This window comes from Episyrphus balteatus, chromosome 4, assembly GCF_945859705.1.
Source record: "Episyrphus balteatus chromosome 4, idEpiBalt1.1, whole genome shotgun sequence".
Classification (NCBI taxonomy): Eukaryota; Metazoa; Arthropoda; class Insecta; order Diptera; family Syrphidae; genus Episyrphus; species Episyrphus balteatus.
In genome coordinates, this window is record NC_079137.1 from 769,959 (window position 1) to 788,608 (window position 18,650).

Consider the following 18,650-nt stretch of genomic DNA (forward strand, 5'->3'; position numbering starts at 1 on the left):
CGTACAGACAAGCCAGAAATATATGTTTCAAGAATTTTCTTTAAACTTCGGGTTTAGTTTTTCAAAATAAATGAAAAGATTTCGTCAAATGTCACGTACAGAAAAATCTACCTTTTTTTCCCGTGGAATGCACCTAACGTAGAAACACCCTGTATTTTTTTAAATTATTCGAAAACCAAAAGTAAATTTAATTGTTATTTATCTACGCGAAATAGCAATTCATATAGACAAAAATGCATTATTGAAAAACAACAAAAAAAGCTGTGAAATGCACTGTTGTAGTTATTGAACTCTCAAACAATAACAAAAATATCAACCAAATTTATTACATAAGTGCAGCAAATTGCAAAATAATTGGTTGGTAAAAAAAAAAGAAAACAAAACAACAACACCAAGTATGAAAAAAATATACATAAATATATAAATTTGTGTGGTTTTATATTGCGTTTATGGAGCCACACAATAAAGGTGGAATTCAGAATAAATATTGGCAAAACATAATATATACTACACATAGTTTGACAAAATAATGCATTTTTTGTCTCTTTGTTTGTTTTTTTCATTGTGTCTGAGCTAACAGCTGAATAACATTATGAATTGAATAAAATTCAATTAAAAATAGTTGTGGTGTTTGAAGTCAATTAAGGATATTATTATTATTTATTTTTTGTAATTTGAGTGGTAAATTAATATTAGATATGGTCTATAAAATAATTTACCCGATTACACTTAAAAGAAATTTTAATTATAAAACAAAAAATTAGTAAGAAAATTATATACGTTACTTATCCTGTTATTTTGTATTCCATATTTTCAATCATAAATCAAATCAGGAAGGAATTTAAAAAGTAACACTGGTCAACAAGGTTTTTGTTACAGACACCAAGATATACTTTTCTATAGGTTTTTTGGGTGCTGAGCTCGAATCCGTAGTCAGAACAATTCTACCACATCACGTTTTTGAGATAATCCCGTTAGAAAATCGAAAATGCCGCTTTTTACCAGTTTTCGAGATTATTTCTTAGCTTTTGGTTATTTGTTTTAAATAAATTTGTAACGGTTTCTAATAGAACTAAATCTTGTCTTTCTAAATCCGTTTAAATCTTTTAAAAATCTCTTATCTTCTTTGAGAAATCTGAAATTGAAATCAACGTGTTTGGTATATCTCATATTTATTTGCTTTTAATAGTAAATCTCGAAATGTTCTTTGCCAATCGCTTTCAAATTTTGACACAACGTTTCATTTACATTCCAGTAAGTTCTTATCTTGTTTTTAACAAGAAAAAAAATTATATTTTTCTCACTAGTAATTATTTAGTATAAGTATCTGACACGGTCACGCTTTGATGTATCTCACTGCGATTCACCACCATCGCAAATATAAGAACTTGCAAGATTCTAAATGGAACGTTGTGTCAAAATTTGAAAGCGATTGACAAAGAACTTTTCGAGATTCGCTACTAAAAGTAAATAAACATGAGATATACCAAACACGTTGATTTCAATTTCAGATTTCTCAAAGAAGATAAGAGATTTTTAAAAGATTTAAACGGATTTAGAAAGACAAGATTTAGTTCTACTAGAAACTGTTACAAATTTATTTAAAACAAATAACCAAAAGCTAAGAAATAATCTCGAAAACTGGTAAAAAGCGGCATTTTCGATTTTTTAACGGGATTATCTCAAAAACATGATGTGATAGAATTTTTTTGACTTCGGATTTGAGCTCAGCACACCAAAATCCTATAGAAAAGTATACCTTGGTTTCTGTAACAAAAAAAAAGTTTAATTTTGTTGACCAGTGTAATTTGCAACTTTAGCTAATTGCTATTTAAAGAGTGATTAAAATAGCAGCTATAAATTGCTGCTGGTCACTACTATCACTGCTCTTAAAAAATCGCTCTTAAGCACACCCCTAGCGCAAAGTACCCCTCTGTCTGAGATTTGAGTAAGGCTGGCTGAAATGAGATGTCTGGGAATGAGTTGACTTTAATTTTCAATTTCAATTTATTTTATTATTTTTTTATTATCATTTCTTGTGGGTGGCTGTTAAAAAGTAATTTTTATTTGTGTTGAAACTGAAATCAGTCACGCAATGTCAGTGAAACATCATGTTTATCAATCAAACCCATTGCCATTACGAACATTTAAGACTGACATCTTTGGCAACTTGAGCCTTCAACCCATTCTTTTGTCTGCAAAGAAAACAAGAAAGAAAAGATAATATTATTCCACTTCATCTCCAGAGATCCTTTCGTTAATTTTGTATTTATCGAAAACATTTCATCTTACCTATAAACATTTCGTTGTTTTTGAGTGAATTTTAATTGCACTATTATCATATATATTTATTTTTTTTTTGGTTCTTTGTGTTCATGTCTTGTTTGGTGGTGTTGGAGAGTGTAAAAGAGCGTTCAACATTTTCCAAACATTAATTTATATGAGTCTTTTTCATTCAATATAAAGTCGATAAAGTATCTGGATTAAATAAGCTCTGGGTGATGCGTTGATGTTATTGGGGCTATGTATCTGAATGGATGAACTGAATATTATTATTATTTTTTTTTTTTTAACAAAGCTGTTATTATGTACCGGATATATGGTTGCTTGTATTTTTTGTTTGTGTGAGGTTATAATATGAAAACTCAATTCGAGTGCATTGCGGCTGATTAAATATATTTTTTTTTTACTCTTTTTCAAAGAACATGAGGTATTAATTCTCAGCTCGTTTATGATGTGGTACAGGAAATGCATTGCCATTTCAAAAATCAATGACGGATGAACCTTATTCGAATTGGTTATTCACCATTGAAGTTATTTTTTACTTTTTTTTTTATAATACCCTTGTCAAAGTGGCTCTTTTCATATTTTTTTTTTGTGATTTTTAATAGTTTTACGTTACATTTTTTTTTCGTTCGTTGAACTAAATATTTGAAATTTAATATTTCGAATTTTTGATAAAACAATGAGTATTTTTTTTTTTTGATATTTCAAACAAAAGTTGAAATATTTTTGTCAGTTTGTTGATTTAATTTAAGATTTTTTTTTTTTGATTTAAAAATTTAAAAATTAATGAAAAATGGAAATGAAAAAAAATTTCACAATTATTTCTGAACTTTTACAACTCATACCGGAAATAGTCTTTTATTTCACGAAATGGATGCAAGAGAGGACAACAACATATAACAATCATATGGAAGAGGACTACATTTCATTTAATGAAATGGAAATAAAAGAACTCTGCTCGTGTATTTGTTATTCGATTTGGGTAGATGTAGGATGTATATGGAAATTGGAAAACGGATTTCGATGAAAGTTCCTTCTCATCGATTTAATTGAGGTTCACTGAATTTATTTTATTTTTTACAAACAATATTCTTCGCATGTGAATTTAATTTTAAATAAAAATCGAGTTTTATACTATACAACAAACTTTTAAAAAAATGAAATTCAAGGCAGAATATAAAGATTTTCTTCTTAAAAAAATGCGAAAGCAACTGTTCGTTTAATTATAATTTGAATTTAATAATAGGTTCAAAAATGTGACTTTCAGAAGGTGAATTTGATTTGCAAAATGATGAATGTTAAAAAAAAAACTTTAGGAAGACACAACAGCAGTAATTACAATTTAATTCTTAAACCTTCTGAAGTAGTTTATCTACCTAAATAAAATTTTTAAAAAATATTTCAGTTAGGTAATCAGTTCTTATAAATCCTTTTCAGAATAAAAATAAATCATGGGAAGTGTTACAGCTGCAATACAATTACAACCAGAAGGAAGTAAAATTTAAACTCTAACTGTATACATATTTATTTTTTTACTTAAAAAAAAAAATTTGTTAATAAATATTAATAAATTATTAGAAAATAAATCTTTCACGAAAAAAGATTGTTTTCTTTAAATAAATTTGTATTCAAGAAACAACATATTTTTAACTCTTCAAAATTCGCAAAAAAAAAGGGAATACATTTTTTCCACTTCAGATTCTTTGATGCAGTAAGCTAAAAACAAGCTGTTACCTACAATCAGAGGCTCATCATAAGTACATATGTTAGTGGTTAGTAAACAAAATAATAAAACCTCACACATGCAAAGTATAAAACAAAATATTACGAACATAATTCAATTTTTCAATTTTAATTTTTATTAAAAAAATTTGAAAAATTGTCCACTAAAAATAACTCACGAAGTTATGAAAGCAAGCAAGTTGGCAGGAGGCTTTTGATTCTAGAGTATATTTGGAACATGATGTCTGTACGTCAAAACAAAATGTTTTTCTTGATCTTTGCAAATTTAAATTTGTAGTAAAAATAAAAAGGAAATTCAAATAACCTACAAATTTAAATGACAAAACTAATAACACACACAATGTAAGCATATTCTATTTTTAATACAATCTCATACATCTCTTTGACTTTTTGAAAGAAAATCCTTTTGACACAAAGAAAAAAAAAAAAACGACCAGTTCTTCCTTAGCAAAGCATTTTTTTAAAACTATATTCCTTTTTTTTTATTATTATTCAAGGAATCATGTCGACGCTATCAAAATCCCACCACACGTCAACAAAAAACAAAAAAACGCAAACAAAACACAGAAACACAAAAACTTCAAATAAAAACCAATCCAATATTTGAATAAATGTGAGTGTGTGTCCTTTTCCTGATGTACCTCTACCTACTTCAACTACACTATCCTTTGGCAGTTGTGATAGATATGGGGAGACATTGCCTAAAGGAAATATATTTGTGGTATTATCATTTTATTGGACCATCAGGACTCCACCCGATCTATGTCCACATTTATAGATCCATAGTCATACACTCTACAACCGAAATCATAACCGTACACATAAAAACAAAATTATACCAACTCCCCCATATACACAAAACTCCAACAAAAAAAAAAAGGGAGAAAAACAAAAATCCTGCATAAATGATTCTCTAGGATATCCTATCCATCGTCTGTATTCTGTGCTGGGACTTTCTATCATCACAACAGTCAGAATAGAGAACAAAGTTTCCTCCAAACTCTCATATCCTTTCGAAGACAAACACACAAAAGTATTATATTCGTCGTCGTCATAGTCATAGTCATCGGTAACGCCAACGCTACCATCGCATCGCATAGTCGTCATAGTTGTTCCTGTTCGTATGTGAGTACACAAAAGGCAATAACCCATACCAATTCTGCTCCTAATAATAACTCGTCCTCGACTCGAATCTCGAAGCCCAAGCTCCACTTCAAAAACTGTTGTGTGCGGATTGGAATAACAACGACTTAGGGACTTGTAAATTTACTCTCAGATTTCTTTTTTTTTTTTTTTTCGATTTTTCATTTTTTTTTTATATATATTTTATCTTTGTGTTCCTCGTCGTATTTGGGTTCTATGTGTACTGCTGGATTGTGAATATTCTCTCTGTGTTTTCTGGCAAGGACTATGTTTAGTCCTTGTGTAGTCAAGTGTAGTTTGTCAGTAGCAGCATTCAATATTCAGTCACGTTCAATATGAATGACATTTTCAATTTTCGTCACCGTGTTGATTATTGAGTTTGAATTGAGTGCTCAGATGAATTGAAGTCGATGTATTATGCTTTATATTATAATTTATATATGTTTGTACTACATGTTGTCATCAATTTGATTTTGAATTAAATTAAATGAATTAATCAAGGAGTAATATATCAAGTTAGATGATGGTTTAAAGGATTATTGTGTACGTTTATTTCGGAATGCGAAATCAAGCTTGCAATAACAATCGTTTTTGTTGTGTGAGAATGATGTAAGATTTTAATAAAGAATTAAATGTACAAACTAGGTCGCATGGTTTTACTTTGATTTTATTAAAATGTGTTGAAATTTTTAAGATTGCAAGAAAAAAATTATGTAAAGTTTCTTTATAAAAAATGTTTTTTTCAAAAACTTACCTGTAAATAATATCTTCAAAACGCCGACAGGCGGCATTTGTTGCCATGTTTATTTTTTTTTGTTTTTTAAATTTCTTGTTATTACTTTAATAAAGAATTGTTAATAGTAATAATATCTTAAAAATGAGAAAAAATTAATATATTATTTCTTATCATTCATTTTGTCTTATTTTATTGACCTTTTCACTCTTTGTTTTATTTTTTGTTTTTTTAATTTTCTTAAAATTTATTTTCATATACATTCATATCAAACTTAAATAATTGAATATAGGTACATAGTAAATATTACGATTTTTTTGTTTTAAATAACCAAAGCCTTGTGAGAATTCCTTATAATTTACAGATTTTACTTTTTTTTTTGTGTCTAGTTGATGTACATTTTTTTTTCAATTTTATTTATAAGTCATTCATAAGTTTAGTGTTAATAATTATATTTAATTGTATTATTTATTTACAAATATGAATTTTATTAATAAATAAATATATAAATAGAGAAATATTAAAAAAATGAAAAAAAATATTAAAATTCAACTGTTTGTTGCTGTATACCATATAAATGCATTTCCATTCTCTATGAAGTTTTTTTTTTATAATGTTATATTAATGTTTTATTTAATAATTTTAATAAAATTATTATTTATGAAATAAAATTTAAGTTTTGTAAGTCAATTTCGCTGAGTGCATTTTTTTAATTTCTCTTTTTTTTATGACATTTTTTAGGTTTATTGTTGTTTTATTTAAAATTATATTCCACTGCTGTTGTGTATTAATTATTTCTTTATAATCATGAACAGCAGATGCAAAAGTTTCTGTTTTTTTTTTATTTACTATCAGTTTTTAGTTTTTTTTTATATGACTTTTATTACTATACAGAGTTTTATAATTTGTTGTGATCTTATAAATGTGCTTATTATTTATTTGTCTTTACTGTTTATGGAGAAAAAGTTGAAAATCTTAAAAATTGTTGCTGTAACTGAAATGGGTTTGAAATATAAAAAAAAAATCAAATAAAAAAATAAGAAAAATCAAACTATGTAGGTATACGAGATCAACCGAAATTTCTCTTTTTTTGAACATTTTTAAAGGGCAGTAAATTGAACTAAAGTACATAATTGTCCTTGGAGAAGTTGTTTTGTTTATTGTTTTTGTTTTTTTTTTTTTCTAATTTTCGAAAAAATGTTATGTTTTGTTTTTAATACCTGTTATCAGTTGTTTAGAGAGAAAAATATACAGAATAGGGGCTTTGCTTAAATTTTAAGTCTTGTACAATGTACTTCTGGAGTACAAATTTAAGTTATTTTTTAAAAAATAATTGTTTCTATAAAAAAAACACTTTTTTAATTGTAATGAATTGCAAGAAAAAATAAAAAGAAATTATGGAAAAAAATCAATGCGCAAAAAATTAATTTTAAAAAATCCCATGAAGTCTTAATTTAGAATTATAAAATTGAGAAATCTTAGAAAAAGAAAAATTTAAACTTACCTACATTTAATTTTATTTTTAATCAAAGCTTAACAATTATTATTATTTATTCTTCTTACATCTAATTAATAATATAGTCGTTCAAAAAATCACATTTTATTTTCTTAAAAATAATAGACTCCAAAAATCCTTGTTTTTATTTATTCCTTCTTTTGTTTTTTGTTTTTGTTAAAAATCAGATTATATAAAAAAAAATAGCAATTAGTCATTTTTTTTCTCTTACAATCTTAATCACCTAAAGGACCAAACATATCCTATTGAAGATGATGACAGACACAACACAAATATCATTATCCAACTTATGCAATCATCCACTAGGAACAATTGTAATGTAGTAATTGCATGATGTAGAAATGTATTGCTGCTGGAGGTGAATATCGTCGTCGTGGTAGCTGCCGTCAGTTTTCGTTTTCGATAACAATGCAATGATGATGCAAAATTGTTGGTAGTACTTGTTGTAGTTGTAGTACTGTTGCCATGCTGCATTGCGGCAGGATGTTCACCGTTTATAACATGCACCACAACGCTGTCTGAATCTGCACGTAAAAATGTATGAAAAAAATAAAAAAGAAGAACAAAAATGCACAAAAAAGTTTAAGAGGGATAAAGAAGACTTACTTTTTACAAAAAAGAGAAATTAAAAAAATGTACTCGTATATATAATATTTTTTTATGAATTATTTCTACATGTGTAAAAGTGAACCACTTAATTTCTATTTTCAAAAGGATATTTTTCATTTTCATTCACTGCATCAGCAGAAACATCAGATCCTTTTTTTTTTGTGTTGTGTTCTTGTAGTTGTTGTTGTTTTGTTTCATGTGCAGCATTTTTTATTCATAGCAGAATAAGCAAAGTTACTTTGCTTTTCTCATATCTCTCTCAAAAAAAAAAAAAATGGAAGAAAAAAAAATAGAAAATAATATTTGAAAGGACTAAAAGAAAAGCTTGCTTTTACAGGACGAACATGAATGTGATGTTGTGAACAAAAATTTTGTTTCTTTATGAATAAGAATATATAAAGTTTTTTTTTTTCATTTTGTTTATTCTTTAGTTGCAGAAATGCAGAATATCTACAACATGACTTTAGTTGGCGTTTTTTGTAGTTTTTCTATGTGAATTAATTTTTGGGTGTTTTAGAGAGGAGGTAATGCTAGTTCATACACATGCGTCATCATTGGAAAGGTGAATAAAAAAAAAAAAGACGAGGTTGAATTTTTCAATGTTAGGTGGAATTCAAATGAGCGCTTGAGGGTTTTTTTATTATAAATTCTCTCTATAGCTACCGACAAGGTCATCAAAAAGGACTACATTGAATCTGGAGCATGAATATAAAAAAGGACTGTGTAATAAAAAAGTTTAAGGATTCAATTTTCAACATTGAAAATGTAAAATTCACAAAGGCACTTCAATTGAATTGATTAGGATATTGAATTTATGTAAAATGATTTTGTTATTTACTCCATAAAATCGGGATAAATCGAAAACGATAATGTGAATTGAAGTGAAGCAGTTCAAAAAATCTAGTTAAAAGGGAAAAAAGCGTATAATAGTTTAGTATTTTTTGAATGACTGTATTTCAGTGAAAAACTGTAGTATTGAATTCAAGGGAAAAAGAATTTTTGAGTTTTCCACAGTTTTTTTTTTTCGAGTTGAAAATTAGAGAAATTCACGAAAGTAAAATAACTCCAAGTATGTGTAAAAGGCTATGAACAGAGTAGTGCTGTTTAGAAAAATGGTTCGGGAAGGGAAAAGAAAAAAAAAAGAAAGAAGAAAAAGCTTGCATGAAAGTGACGGTCAAAATGTGCTTTTTTTCTTTTCTCTAGAAATTGTAAGAATATTTGTCAATGACTACTCGGGCGTATACGTACTATTTTTGTATATCAAATTGAATTCAATAAATTAATGCATAAATTAATATACATTTTGCAGGCATGCAGCAATTCAAAAATTTCAAAAAGTTTGAAATGAATTTCATCATAAATGTTGTAAGGTTAAATTTCCCTTTTTCTCAAAAAAATACCCTTTCACCTAAATTATTGTTATTGATTCCAATGATTGTCAATAACTTCATAATTTTGAATTTCATCTAGGTACTCTTAAAAAAACACCCTTTCAACAAAAATACGTTTAAAGTCGTTATGAATTCCTATAAAATCTCAATATTGGTAATATTGAAAATATTTTATCAATCATAAGGTTGAAACTACAACGCATTCAAGGGAAAAAATAACCGTTGGCGATAGCTCCAGCTTTGGAAACGAGGATCTTTCCATTGCGTCAAGGATTCACTATTCTATACACCAACCAAAAATTGATCAACTCGATGAAATCACATTGGAAGATTTATTTTTTATTGTTAACTCGGGCGTATACGTACTTTTTTTTGCTGTAAATAGTTTACACATTCTAAAAACCCTGTCTATTTGACTTATTTAAATATTTTTTCTAATCAAAAACAAAACTCAAACTACAAAGTCTTAAAATTAAACAACCTTATACTAAGCCAAAAGCAAATTTTAAAATACTTTTTTCCTAACTGAACTTATATCAAAGGTAACTCCTTTCTAAAAGCCAAATCACGTTCTTTCCTCATACTCAACTAAGACGTATACATTCTTTGTTGACAAAATGTATAAACTCGTTTAAGTTAAGATAACAAGGATCTCTTTTCTCATACACAGCAGCTAACCTAACATTTTCCATATTCATATGTATGACATGAATATATGTGCCTCTTCAAATGTACCTTGTCCTTTTTAGTTTTATGAAAAGTGGGTAAAGTAGGTACCTACCTTTCAAACAAAAACAGAAAAAAAAAACATAAATAAAACACGCGCGCAAAGTACACCTATTTCAGTCTAACATAGTTAGAGAAGTCAACAATGCTAAGCTTGTGTATATATTGTAGGGCAACTAAACACACTTTATTTGAACAAAATAAAAATAAAAAATAAAAATAAAAAATAAAAACAGGACAAAAAAAAAGGATTCCCGTGTGTTCAGTATTCCACCTATTCATTTGAATGTTAGAAGGGATTACTATTTGTTTTAGTATGTTTCTGTTTTATGCTCCTTATTCATACACACACACGCACATAGACAAACAAACATTTCTCTCTAAACAACAACTATGTGGTCTACATTTTGGCTTAGCATTACTGACCCAGTTATTCTAGGTGATTTATTGTTTCACACAATAAGCCCTCTTGGTCTTCTCTCTATACTCTATATACGAGAAGCATAATATCACGAAGGCAAGAAGCTTAAATATCTCTCCCTTGGAATATAAGGTGGCAGTAGAGAATAAATGGAACATCATCGCGTAAATGTTGTGACTGGCGAGAATGCGGGTTATAAGTGGAGGAGCTCTAGGACATTCGAACTCTTAGATTAAAGAGGTTGTACAATTGTGAATGGTTGAAAAAAGCAGGGTTGTTATAGTGTTTTTAATGTGGAGTTAATTTTGAAAAATTTCATATTTTTGTTCTAGAAAATCTACTCTGCTTCAAAAAAGGTCCTTACTAATAAATTTATTTATTTATTTAAATAAACTATAACTTAGGTATAAGCTACAATTAAACATTTAATGAATGCTAGGATTTGACAATTTTGTTACTAAAATACATTCGAAAATTTTATTAAAAAAAATGAAACCAAGAAAGAAAAAAAAAAAAAAACAAAAGAGAAGAAAAAAGAAAAAGAAGGAAAATAGGGAAAAAAACTATAAATTTGGTATCAAATTGTAAACAAGTTATTATTGCTGTGAAAAGTGAAGCTTTATTCTAGTTTGTAGTTTCGAAACATCGTCTATTTCTCTTATATTTTGTGGGAGAGAATTCCATAGTCTAACTGAATATACGAAGAAATGACGCTCGGATGTGAGGGAGGTATAGCGCGGATGAGTAAGCATACGAGTCCTTTGTGAAGATGGAATAGTTATCATATCACTGAGATATTGAGGTTCACGGTTGAGGAGTATTTTTGAAAGTAATTTATTTATCCTTCATGCAACTTTAAAGAATATTAATATCTTTGCAATATAACAACGCTGTTCAATGTTGCCCAGAACGAAGAGACAGAAGTTCGATGTAGATATGAGGGTACAGGAAGCACATTATCTGTTTGTGTATATTTACTATCATTCGTGTAAACTCTATTCCCATGATATCATTATAACCATCCACATTGTAAGTTACTCCACACAAAAAATATGATATGATATAACAATCCAAACGATAATGATTTAATTTCTTATATTTCAATGTCAAAACAAAGGACATCCACACGCTCTGACACCGACATCAAGAAAAATAATACTTTTTCCTTTCTGTTTCCGTGAGAGAGCCATTTTTCATAAAGTTTGATGTCATATGCATTTCCATATCGCACACCACTTTTCTGTCACAAATTTCCCTATACTCGTTATGGTATCTTACAAAACAACAACAAACACAAACAAAAAAAAAAAGAACTAAAAAAGGGACAAACAAAAAAACACATTTATATGTTCGTTTTATTTTTTGACACTTACCTGAACTACTCGGCGAACAGGTATAGTTGCCAGAATCAGCTGGCGTTGCTTTTGCTATCAATAATTTACTCGTCCGAGTCTGTCGTTCTGTTATAACGTTGATGCCACCACGTTGCGAATAATTCATGACACGTTTTCCTTTGTACCAATAAATAAATGACGGCGGTATTGGTGATTGCATCGCCAGGCATGTCAGATTTATATCACTGCCACTTTTTATAAAAAGTTCTGAGTTGCCAAGGATTTTCGCACGTGATACTATCAAAACGGACAAAAACGAAAAAAGAAAGAAGAGAAAACATATAAAATCAAAAAATAAGTTTTTAAATGAAACGAGAAGACAAAAAAAAAACAAGGAAAAAGAGAATATAAAATTTTGTAAACTTTTATTAAATAATGATGAAAGAGTATAGTTGAGGAGGTAAATTTATGATTTTACTTATACATAAATATACCAGAATGTTTGGTGGAAGGTAAGTTATACAACAAAGACTACCTACCAACTCACAACTTGCATCGCATCAAAAAAAAAAAAATCTTTAAAAACACTAAAAGTGCACGCGCAAGGATGAATTTAACGTGAAATTTTTGATGTGATGAAGAGAATAAGGAAAGGTAAGGATGTGTTGTAAGGATGTTTGTTAAAGAATGAAGATTAAGTGATATTTATCACAACATAGTTGGAAGGCAGCTATGTAGTAGGTATGTTATATGAAATGACTATAAGTATGTGTGTTTATGGTGATGAGGTGTTTTTGAAAGTTTTTGTCATGACATAACACTTTATTGGAATTAGTTACAGTACATGGAGTTTCTTTGTGGTGTTTTTTCAGGAGGAAAATATCTTTTTTATTATATTCTTGATGAAATTTTTCAAGAAAACAGTTTACACCAAGATAAATTTCCAGAGTTGATTGGTATGCATAGCATAGTTGAAAGTAAAAAAAAATCTTAAAGAAAAAAAAAAAAAAAAAAAGAGATACGAAAATATATACAAAAAAAAAAACTACATCAGTTCGTGAAAATTGTCAACGTGACATTATTTATTTTAATTTTAACTGGCGTTGGGATCCGCCCTTATCAACAGAGAAATATTTCTTGAGTTCTAAGGGGGCAGATCAATAGCCGGATAAAAAAGATAAATATATCTTAATATTTGTGCCCTTAATTATGAAAGTGGACTAAGTCACTCCTAAAAATGGCATCAAATCTAGCCTTTATTTGAAAGCGAAATTGCAGTAAATAAACTTCTTTATTGCTCCTCTAGTGATTTTATAAAAGAAATAGAATTAAATCGTTATAACAAAAATAATTATGTAAGTTTTTCTTCAAACAATGCAAAAAGTGACTTAGTCCACTTTCATAATCATGGGCACATTTAGTAGTCAACAATTAAAATAAGCTAAAATACTAATGACTCTAAAACTCATGGGGCCCCCTGGCATTCAGGGGCCCCGGGACATTGCCTCATTAGCTTCAATGGTTACTACGCCCCTGGACAAAAATATCTAAGTCGCCTGTGGGATCAAGACTAAATAAAAGAGTTTTTAGGAACTTGTTTTTAATAAAAAAAAATCCTGGTCCATATTAAAAAAGTATCTTAACAAGAACGTTTCTTCATAAATATTCTTGTTAAGAAACTTTATTTTTCATAGAGATTTGTTTTTAGATTTTATGTCCAGGATTATACTCAAGATTAAAAACAACTTTCAAGAAAAATCTCCAATGTTCAAAAATTCAGATATTTCTCTTATAATCCAGCAGGACCAACAGTGACGTGACATATATATTTTTTTGTCATTAATATTTTTTAGCTTTTTCAAACTCTTGGCTACTTCAATTGTTGGCTACTTAATACAAAAAAAAAAAACACTTTTCTTTATCTTCTTAATCCAACTGTGATAAAGAGGTAATCTGAAACAAATTACTCAAGTCATCAATTTTAAAGCCCAGCACTATTATCCTTTCATCTTTTATCTCTTCCTTCGATATTAAAATCTAGATGCTATTCACAAAAAAAAAAAAGACAAACAAAAAGAACAAACTGCACAGACAATGACATTTTAATAAATCTTTTCTTAAATCACTCAACCGATGTTCATTATTGTGCTCTTCAGGCTCCAACGGCTTTAGGATTTTCTGGATATTCATACGAAAATATATAATAAAAAAAGTTTACTCTTTGGTTTTAATCCCTCCAATGCAATGACAATGGATATTTCCTTGTTCTATGACGATGATGATGGAAAATATAAAATTTTATCGATTCCCTTAAACCGTTCAGATATCCTTTGGTCATTTTTTTGTGTGTGTGTGTTTTTTTTTATGGCAAACGATGTGATATGTTGGTTGATTTTTTGTTTTCGGAATAATTTCTTGCATGAAAACCTGCTTCGAAAATTATAAAAAACAAATATTTTTTTAAGCCCGATTTTTTTTGTGTGTCCTTAAATTGGCAAAATGGCATTTCAAAAAAGGGGCAGGATTTAAAATCTACCAGATAAGTTTTTTTTGAGGATTTTATCTTTACTTAAAAGTTTTTCGAATTAAAATCTTAAACTTTTACTCAAAGTTCATATATCAATATCCTTGACTTTTGATATATTTAATTTTGTAAAAATGTCCTAGCTAAACTTTTCAGGAAAAAAAATCAAACAAAAAAAAAAAAAACTTACCCACAACATTTAGTCGAAAACCTTGACTTATTTTTGGTTCTGTTGAAACCTGGCACTCATATGTGCCGGAATCTCTAGGCTGTGGAGATGATATCCTCAATGTCCACTCATCTGATCCTTCTGTGTGTAATGATTGAAATCTCTGGTCATTGGTATAAGTTAGAATGCCAACTGTAAGAATATGTAGGTCTCTTTTTCTTATCCACGAAACCTGTCAAAAACATTTTTTTTTTTGTTTGAGTACAAAAATATGTTGCATAAACTTATATATTTTATATTTGAATAGTTCAAAGAAAGAAAGTTTTTTTTTCTTCTTCATTCTTTTTTTTTTCTTGCCACAAGTTTAGGATTTCTTCAGCTTGTTGGTTGAAAAATTAATCCTTGGAGATTTTTCTTGAAACTGAGTTTCTTATAGATTTTTTTTTTATTTTTTGAAAAAAAGATTCAATGTTGAATCTCTTGCACTGGAAAATAATATTATATATATAATATTTTTTTTTTTTGCAATTTCATGGAACATAACAAAATTGTTCAGGCATGAAATAGTGCAGAAACAGATGTGAGTAATGATGACTTTTTCTCTCTCTGTCTCTCTCTCGTGATGGGTATGCTACAGTTTATTCAAAAAGAATGATAACGATGATGATGTTGCTATTTCTATAATAAAACCTTGAAGACAACAAAATACCTTGAGGTTTATTTAATAATATCCCTTCTGTCTGATTCATGATGATGTTGGGGAATGGTTTTGAGGATGTTCTCTTATTTGATTAACTTGTCGGAATTATGACGTATGTATATCATTTCATAAAAAAAGCTACAATATTATGTAGAAAGACTTTTGGGATTTGTTTATAGTTTGAAAATAGTCCCAGGATATGTATTTAAGAATAATTACTTAGTAGGCAAATATATTTTTGTTTGTATTCTTGTAAAAACAAGACGCAGTAGTTTGATGTATTAAATAATTCATAGGAAATGAATATGAGAATATATTGGTAATCATTTCGTGTTTCAGAAAAGTGTTCTGAAACGGATCAACCGAATGCAATGATTTTTTTGTATATTTGGTTGGATACCCTTCTACCCCCACCCTCTTTCTTTTTTTATTGAGATTTTAGTGTTTTGTTAGAACATAGCGCACAAAAAAGTGAGGTTCATTGCTGCCAATAAACGAACCACATAATAATAAAAAGAAATCCTCTCACTGCCACTCCCACTTTTTTAATACATGTCTTTTTCTCAAGTTTTGGAAATTTTTAATATTGGCAATAGAAAAAACTTTTAAAGAAGTTTAAGAAAAATTCGCTCACCACTTTTTATCGTAAGCACCTTCATCGACTTTGATTAAATTTTTGAAGTTGTTCTTATAAGTGATTTAAATTTGAGAAAGAATTTAAGAAATATTCTTTTGTAATGTAAAAATAAATGATTAATCTCCCAATATTTTGTCATATTGGAACGATTTTAGTGATCCAACAGTACTTAGGTTCTTTTGTTTAACTTAAACAAAAGAGCTGACGTTCAAACTTGAACCACAAAAAAAAAGTTTGGCGGACAGCTCGTGGATTTCGGGGTGTTTCAATTTCCAGAAAAATGAAATTTATTTGAGCACCATTTGACTGCTTCAAGGTTCATGAACCACTAAAATAAAAAAAATAACGAACAAATAGCAAGAAGTTTCGTTTGTGTTATATACCTATCGTGTATTATTGAAATTCTTCCAGTTCCTAAAATGCAGTCATGGTTTATTCGTAGAAAAAAATCCAAAATATAAGAAGATTAGCAAAAAGTTTTTCTATCCAATTATAATTCACACTATATTTTAGCCAACACTTTTGTATGAAACCAGAAAAGGTTCTGGAGAAACAAAGTTTTGGTCGACATTATTTGCACCTTCACCAGCGACATATACTCTTTCAGTCGAAAAACGAATTAATCACTAGAATCGTGAGACAGAAGAAACATTTCTGGAAAACGTTACATTTGGTGGTCAAAACCAAAATAAAATTTAACCATTTGGAAGTAATGTCAAGACTGTAAGATCTTATTGCCTTGGATTTCTATCTTTTTAAATATTCAACAAAAGAATTCCTGTTAAGACCTTTGATATTATGCAATGCTTTAGGACAGTATCCTTTTACCTTGAGATAAATTTTTCTAAATAATTTTATTTCTCTTATATGTATATTTTTTTCACCTGTCAAACATAGTGTTTATACCACCTACATATAAGTAAAATACTTAAAAATATATATAATAAATTCAAAGCAGTGTTTGTCCTAGAAAAAAAATATAAAGGATCAAAAAAGCCAAAGTTTTTCTCCAGGAAGTAAAGTGCAAGCACGTTGTTAGTGTACAAAGTGCAGCGCGGGGGACACGATATTATACTTGTGTTACATGTCTGCTGTGCAGCACTGAGTGACATGTTCCAGTTAAGGTAAATTTAGAATTTTCTTCCACACCCAATCCAATAGTAGCCCTGGATATCATCCAACCAACAACCCAACATCACATATGGCTGCGCCAGGATATGTACTCTATCTATGATGCATTTCCCAAATGCCTTTCTACTGCAGTAGACATACTAAAAGAATGTCGAAAATGGATAGAAGGTTATAGAGGAGAAAAAGATATTGAAAGTAAGATAGAGTGAGAGAGAAAGAACGTTTATTGTAGAGAGACATGCAATTTTGTCAATTTGTCAATTTACGGACAAAAGAAAAGAATTTGATGTGACTCGTCCTTGTGTGTGCCTAGGTCCTTTCTGCTGCTCTAAATAAAATAAAATTTCTCGACTTTTACAGTTCCTGTGTACAGTACACAGCCTGTGTTGTCTATAGAAAAAAGGGTGCAGGGTGTTTTTTTTTTCCTTTTAAAAATTTCATGCTGGCATGAGTCTTTGAAATTATTGCTCCTGACTGACAAACAATCTTATAAAAAATTGAAAATAAAAATATGTATTCTCCTATGTCACCACATAAATTGAAAGAAAGTAAAAATGAAAAGAAAAAAAAATTCAGATACAACAATTTCCGTTCGTTAAACATCACATTTATTTTTTGAAGGTGAAATGGTTGTGGTCAAGGAAACCCAGAGGTTTATAAATTGAGTGGCTTTGTGTCGAAAATAACAAAAAAAAAATCAAAGCAAAGCAAACAACCCCTACAAGTTTCACATATTTATTTATTTATATATAAGTATATCCATTCTTTTATCGAAAGTCCTGTTATAGTGTTGTGCAATCAATAATTGTGCAATAGTCCAGTACAACAATAAACGATTTAGTAAAGTAATCCAGCCAACGAACCGACCGACCTAGAGCAGAGCATATGGTGTGGATAGATATTGTATCTAAATAGAAAGATACCTTCACCTACATAATATCGTTGGAAACAGCTCATGTGGAGAAATGGCTATGTTGGTTAATGGAAACTGTTGGCAGTTTCATTGTGAGAATTATCAATAGAAATTTATTGGATACAATTTAACAGCAAATATTACTTTCTTTCGGTTTGATTTTAACCAATTTTCATTAAGACTGCAGTCTTAAAAAATGTCATACTTCTGGCGAATTATTGTTTCACGAGAGGAGGATAAATATTTTCAGCAGAAAATAATTGACTTGTGGCAGGAAAAAAAAACAGTATTTTCAAATAAAATTAAAACTTACCGCTCTATCACCCAAATTTCTCACTCTGCAATGCAGCAGAGCAGATTGTCCCACTGTCGCTGTAACTTCTCGTCTTGTTGAGTTGTCGAAATATGGCTGGGAATAGGGTGTTTCCCAGTAATGGGGTTGATGAACATCACCACATATTGATTTGGTTCCTGCAAAATGAACAAAAAGTAATAATTTTTGAAATTAGACATTTAATAGGTTTTGTGTGTCATCATGACATTGGTTTATGGTTAGTTTAAAATGTAAAATAAATTATTTTTGAGGTTAATTTCAAATAAATAACCTCACATAACTGTCAAACAGGACCTTCAAAACTATATGAAAACCCTCTTGTATAGTAATTACAGTCCAA

At 28.9% G+C, this 18,650-nt stretch overlaps 1 protein-coding gene across 2 annotated transcripts in view; it reads right to left on the reverse strand.

Annotated features, from left to right (window-relative positions):
- Window positions 1–7,347: 7,347 nt before the first annotated feature.
- The window catches only part of LOC129919984 (limbic system-associated membrane protein-like), a 190,483-nt gene continuing 179,180 nt past the window's right edge, over window positions 7,348–18,650 (reverse strand). Inside the window, exons 4-7 of one of the 2 annotated variants that reach the window (XM_056001130.1) lie at window positions 18,290–18,447; window positions 14,617–14,827; window positions 11,942–12,199; window positions 7,348–7,945 (exon numbers count right to left, since the gene is read on the reverse strand). In XM_056001130.1, the coding sequence (XP_055857105.1) occupies window positions 7,641–7,945; window positions 11,942–12,199; window positions 14,617–14,827; window positions 18,290–18,447 (932 nt within the window). In that variant the 3' untranslated portion in view covers window positions 7,348–7,640. The remainder of the gene's footprint in view (window positions 7,946–11,941; window positions 12,200–14,616; window positions 14,828–18,289; window positions 18,448–18,650) is intronic. The other variant, XM_056001131.1, reaches the window with a different exon arrangement.